We start from the raw sequence: 6,870 nt of genomic DNA, 5'->3' as shown, positions 1-6,870 counted from the left end.
GGCACTGGACCGTAATTCAACACTCCTGGGTCGGCTCTGTTTCGAAAGATCTTAGCAGAACCGTTTCCCACAATTTATCAGAATGATTGTGTCGACAATTTTTCTCAGTTTGTTACTGACTTTGTTATCATGTGAGTGTTTTTTGTTCAAGTCTCTCTTTGTTACTGTCTCAATGTTAGTCTACCGCTGGAATGTAAAAGACTCAGCCATCATGTCATCAGCATTAATGCTCATGGTTTATTTGTTTTCTTTTTTAAAGGTGTCCAGTCGGAGGTGAGACCACAGCGAGAGGAACCAGGGCTGGACCCATTCAAAAACAGCTCGAGGGAACATTTTGTCAATTCCATCATAAACTGACGGTCAGTACGAGTTTTAAATGCAATTATACCAACTGCAATCTGAAGCAGACCTCAGGCTGCCTCTTACAAAACTATCAAAGAGGAAATGTACCATTTAAACTAGCAAACTGGTGACACAATGGGACAATGTTTTGGGCATGTCATATGTACTGCTAACACTTCCATTAATTAAATGCTCTGACAAAATGTTAGTTTTAGTATATCTGACAGCTCAGGAAATCACTGCTAATTGTTACGTCGACTATGGCATTAATTCTAAACATGATCAGAACTAAATGGCTCTTTCAAATGAAAATTGAGACCTCGAGTAAACAACAGAGAATGAGTGTACTGGTCTACATCATTGTGATACGACAGTGGGTACTGGGGTCTTGATTACTGGGGCCAAGGGACCATGGTGACAGTGACTTCAGGTAAGAACTTTGAACTTTCTTAGTGATTTTTTAAAAACTTTCTATTCATGTGACTAATTTCTGAATTAAATGAAACTCAGATTCTATGCTGAGTTTGGTTTGGTTCGGATTGATTTTTGTTCAGACTGATTATAGACTTCAGTTAAGGCTCAGCAAATAGTTACAATGGGGATGATGGAGTCAGTTGCTCGGTGTATCTCTTTTTTTGGTCAGATGGGCATTCTGTGTGGCTGGGTTACTTGAAACACCTAATGTCTCTTAATCAGTCAGCTATAAATAATGTTTAATGTCAGTGAGACCCTGACTGTGAGTTTTATTATCAACAACAAACGCTAAGAATTCAAAGATGTTCGAGATATTACCAAACATGATTAAAATATGCTAAAATATCATTATTCATTTCTTGAATATATGTTCTTAGCCTGATTATATTTTCTCATTTATTTTGTTAATTTTGTTGATGACAAGCAGGTTAGAAACTGTCATAAAATTTTCTTGCGGTGCTATATTGCATTCTGTTGATTAGATTCTGAGTTTGTTTTACTTGATTCTGTTGAATTGAGTTGATTGGATTTTGGCTTTGTTTTAGTTGATCGGTTTGAACTGAGTTGTTTGGATTCTGACTTTGTTTTTACTTAGTTTTGTTGAATTGTGTTGATTGGCTTTGAAAATTGTTTTATTTGATTCTGTTGAATTGAATTGTTTGGATTCTGATTATAATTCATTCAAATCTGTTGTTTTGAGTTGATTGGATTCTGATTTTATTTTCCTTGATTCTGTTGAATTGAGTTGATTGGATTCTTATTCAGTTTGTGAAATTGATCTGCGTTTTCATGCTTTCTGAATTGGTGTTTTCTTTCTGGTGAGGAGATTGACTCTCTGGATTACTTTTCATTACCAATATTTGTGAAGTTCTTTTGTTTTACATGAATCATTTCTGCATTTGTTAAACTTATATGACACATTTTTCTCTGCTTGATTGAAAACATTACATCCATTTGTAACGGTCTGAAAAACAATTTAAGGCAGAAACCCGCAAGTGTGAGAAATGAAAAAAAACGAGTTTTTAATGCATTGACTTATAAAAAAAACTCAGTTCTAATTGTAAACTAACTAAATTTTGTTTTGAGTAGCCTCATTCAAAATAAAAAACTGGGACTAAAATCTGAAACTGCAGAATTGATCAGATTATGTAATTGAAACTAACTTAAAATTATAATGTGGTAATATTTGTCCATTCAGTGCGCTGCACAAGATTGTCACGATCAAGAAGGGTGTACAGGTTGGAAATAAATTGAACTGTTGCCAGAAACGTTACAGCTTTAAGTGTTAAGTCCCCTCACAAACAAGGTTGCTGTTATGATTTGTTATTTCTATTCAATTTAATCATTAGTTTGCTTGATTCTGAGCAGCTTTGTTCGACTTCAATTTGGATTTTTTTGGTGAGGTTACATCATGTTCTTGGTTCTGTTGAAAATGTTTGCAGAGCTAGTTCTGCTGCAAACACACCGTGTTGTGATCTGGTGATCGTTGATCTGTTGAGGAGGGACTGTGCTTGGGTAACATTAAATTTGGGAAACCATTTTTGGTTTCTACATTGTTTTCGCAATGTTAACACGGTTGGCGACAGTGAATCGCTGCAGGTTCCTCATTCAATGCAATCAGCATGCGAGTTGAAATTTCATAAAACCTATTATTAAGTGAAAGGCAAATCGCAAAGGTTTTGGAAATGAAGGGAAAACAGATACCTTCGGGCGCCATTTTTACTTAAAAGTAATAATTAAGGATTAATCTAATCCATGCTTTACAATCCACATTCAGAACTCCACTATCTAGTTCAGTCACAAGGTCTGTCTTTAAACAGTTTACAAGTCATAGAGAAATATAAATAGAATTTCAAAAGTCTAAACTTCTAATAGTTCTTGCTCTTGAGCAAAAATGCCACGACTGTGTTATAATTGATCAAGAAACAGCTTTCAATTCCGCTGTACACTACATACATATTTTTCTGGCTGGAAAAGATCATTGGCAAAGACCATTTGGAAATTCTGCTCAATTCTATGAAGAACAGGTCAGTTTCACTGCTTTGATCAGTTTCACACGTAACTTGAGTTAATTAATTGTTATGTCCCTGATTAAACTGGATTTGCAGGATAAAAATAAAACATTAACTGAATTATTTAATCTGCACAGTGCTTTAGGTGTTCCCAATCTGTGCATTTTAAATAAATAGTTACATTTTACAACAAAATATCAACTGAAGAGTCATTCTTTCGGAAACAACTGCTATAGTGAATTATGTGACCAAGGCCAAATTTCAAATTAATTAAAATATTCCACTCAGAACTCGCAGGGCAGCATGGTGGCTCAGTGGTTGGCACTGCTTCCTCACAGCGCCAGGGTCCCAAATTCGATTCCACCTTCGGGTGACTGCCTGTGTGGAGTTAGCACATTCTCCCTGTGTCTGCGTGGGTTTCCTTCGGGCGCTCTGGCTTCCTACCACAGTCCAAAAGATGTGCAGGTCAGGTGAGTTTGCAATTTAGCACAGCCATAGTGTTCAGTGATGTGTAGGTTAGGGTGCATTAGTCAGTTGTAAATATAACTTAGGGTGAATGGGTCTGGCTGGGCTACTTACTGTCCAGAGGGTCAGTGTGGAATTGTTGGGCCAAATGGCCTGTTTCCATACTGTAGGAACTCTACTCTTAAAATCATGGGAGTACTTGCTGCAAACACAGAGAATTCAATTTACATCGAAGTGTTCAGACGTATGCAGATTTCACAAATTTGCAGAAGACATGAACTAGACGATAACAGATCACATTGTTTATTCAGACACTGAAAATAGAGTAATATTTATTTTAATTAATAGACTTGACAGATTTATTGCAATGTAGCGATCGGAAGGAATCTGCTCACATTAGTTTAGTGTGACAAACATTTAGATTAGATTTCCTGCAGTATGTATCGGGCCATTTGGCCCAACAAGTCCACACCGACCCTCTGAAGAGTAACCCACAAAGACCCATTCCCCTACCCTATATTTACCCCTGACTAATGCACCTAACACTATAGACAATATAGCATGACCAGTTCACCTGACATGCACTTCTTTGGATTGTGGGAGGAAATCCACACAGTCACAGGGGAGATTGTGTAAACTCCACATAGGCAGTCACCCGAGGCTGGAACCGAGCCTGGGTACCTGGATCTGTGAGGCAGCAGTGCCCACATTTACTTAGACATCCGCTAAAGCGGGCAACTCCAGACAGAAGCATGTTTTCAATTCATACCTTTTTAAACATTTTTGTTTATTAAAAGCAGTTAACAAGAAAATGACCTTGCCCTAGTTCCTTCAACAGAAATGCTTTCCACACTGGAATGCAGTATTGACTTTATGCAGTGCATGCAAAATCTCCACAGTTCAAGGAACGTTTTAAGAATATGTAAAAAATAATTTAGACAAGAATCCATTTCCTCCAGATCTGTGTGATATTTCCCACCTCAATAATTTTGTTAAATGCAACGACTTATTAAGTTTATTAACTCAGTGGTTATTTATGTTCATTGTGAACACATTCTCGTTCACATTCTGATGAATGTTCAATTACAGTGAATATATTTGACGTGAGGAGTTGAGCAATGTATCCTCTAGCATTAAGTCTGTTGTACAGTTTGTTTCAGTGCTATCTCTGACTCACTTGTCAACGGTCCTGAGCACTTGTAAATTGTCCAGTTCGGATTCCTGAATCTCAGACAGTTCAATTTCATCTCGAGCTTCAAAAGCACTTTTATCTGCCAGAAATACAATATTCGATTAGGTGCCTCAGAATTGAGAGCCCTGACTAAGTTGTTCCAATCAGAACAAACGTTTCAGGAACAAAAGGCAGATAGCAAGCGTTTTGACATTGGTTGTTGGCAACAATAGATATTTGATTGAGTGAGGCAGAGGGAAATATGTTGTATATTTTCTTTGCGCCTCAGTTGTGCAGGACATGTTTCGTGGCACAATGTAGAATCAGAATTCTTTTTGCATCTTATTATTTGAAAACCTATTATCAGCTTTTAATGTCACTGGCAACGGTCATATTACACTTCAAATCATTTTAATCTTTTTCAAACTACGTAGACCGTCTGGTGCAGCAACATTCACAGGTGAAAGAGGAAGGGATATCTCGGTTGAAATCCAGTGACAGTGAATTGATGGCAATGAAATTCCTAGTTTTATTTCTCTGTAGTTCCCATAGAGTGTGAACAATTTGGAGCTGCTGTCAAAGTATTCTTGGATAAATGTTGAAATGTTACTTTCATTGTACAAACATTCTGGAACAATCCCCGATTGTTGGAAGGTGTTAATAACTAACATGGTTTATGTACTGTCAAAACAGGTGGGCTGTGTTCTCCGTGATAGTGTCGAGCTCATTGTGTTCAGGTCTGTTGTGAAGTTGTAGTAGGGTCCCTGATTCTGTACCAGGTGGCCTGTGTTCACTTACAACCTGTTAGAGAGCTATATTATACCATCTCTTATCAGGTTAATTCAGTGCAAGAAAGCAGATTGAAATGTTTGGCTGTTTGTTGGAATTCCACTCACAGAGGCCAGTGAAATCTATTCAATCGCTGTCCTGACTTGTGTCTCTTAGATATTAAACAGAATTTTGGTGGTTAGCAGCTTTTTCCAGATCAATATTTGTTCACAAGCTTTTGGGCATCGCTAGATGGGGTTAATGGAGAATGTGCTCAAAGAAATCCCATCTTTTGACATACTGTTCGAACAATATCATTTATAACTAATCCAGAATGAATCATTTTCGAAGCATATTTGATGAGATTATGCTTAGGCTGTTTTACTTTATATTAAACTAGTGCTGTGGCTGAATCTGATTGTTCAGTACGATGGGGGTTCTGCTGAATCCAACACTTGCAGCAGATGGTGATAGCTTTTCAGTTGGTCTTCAATTGCTATGTCAGACCATCCAGTACCTCTGCTAAGAATTCATTTTTCCAACAGGAGTCAAGCCAACGTAATCACTGTTTATCTCAACAGGTGTGAGCTCTTGCGCCAAAAACATGAAAACAATTTGCTGAAGAGGGGGTCTCTGGATGCGAAAGGTTAACCTTGCCTTCTCTCCATAGGAGCTGCTAGACCTGCTGAGTTTCTTCAGAAATTTCTGTCTTTTATTTTGGTTTTCTAACATTTAAAGTTTGTTGTTTCATTGAAAAAAGTTCTGTTCGATTAAACACGTTCTTCAGAGAAAAGATGCATTTGAACAGATTGCGAATGTTCAGAGATATTAAATATCAGAGAATCATTGAATTTGAGCGCCCAGATCTCGAGCTGTAGTTTCACAAGAAACTATTATGAAGTAACAACACACTCCAGAGTGCAGTGGCTGCTGTAAGTGGGTGGAAGTCCTTTTGATCACTCAAATAGAGAATGCCAATGATCCGGTTCCAAATAATCAACAGAAGTTTGTTTTTTTAAAGCATGTGTGAAACAATTAAGTTATTGAAATATTTTAATAAAAAGTGTTCACCGCCAGTGCTAGCTTAATGAATGACACAATGATAGGAAGGTAGGAGCAAGAGGAGGGCACTCAGCCCCTCGAGCTCTTCCACCACTTACTTAGATCATGGTGCATCTGTGAGCTAAATCCACAGGTCTCCCTTTAGCTAAAACTCTTCAACAGCTTTGATTAACAAGCAAAAACCTATCCCATATTTACTGATTCGACTGCCCATAACAAAGGGAGACACCATTTCTGAAAGACATTCCTGTGAGTACTATGACACAATGAGGCTGGAGTTAATTGCTCAAGAAAGTAAACTTTAAATCTCTGATAATTTCCAATTGAAACATCCCAATCATCATATTTCATTAATTTAACACTATATTTCCCTGGAATAAAGAAATATAATGTGTGATCGCCTTGCTAAAAATTAGGGAAGCTTCATTCCTATTGTATGATTAAGAAATAGCTCTGTTCATTCAGTGAAAACACAGTCAAATCACACAAAAGGAAACCACGTGCCTCAAATAATTTTCAATTCTTCCAGTGGTTGTTTGAATCTCTAGACAGGTGTCTAGACAGGTGGAAGTGTCA

General features: G+C 37.5%; 1 gene segment (V, D, J or C); it reads left to right on the top strand.

Annotated features, from left to right (window-relative positions):
• Positions 1 to 690: 690 nt before the first annotated feature.
• The window catches only part of LOC122547705, a 17,702-nt gene continuing 11,522 nt past the window's right edge, over positions 691 to 6,870 (top strand). The window contains 1 exon segment of the C gene segment in view: positions 691 to 772. Coding sequence covers positions 754 to 772 — 19 coding nt within the window.

This window comes from Chiloscyllium plagiosum, unplaced genomic scaffold (genome assembly GCF_004010195.1).
Source record: "Chiloscyllium plagiosum isolate BGI_BamShark_2017 unplaced genomic scaffold, ASM401019v2 scaf_3043, whole genome shotgun sequence".
NCBI lineage: Eukaryota > Metazoa > Chordata > Chondrichthyes > Orectolobiformes > Hemiscylliidae > Chiloscyllium > Chiloscyllium plagiosum.
This window is presented reverse-complemented; position numbering and strand designations above follow the sequence as displayed.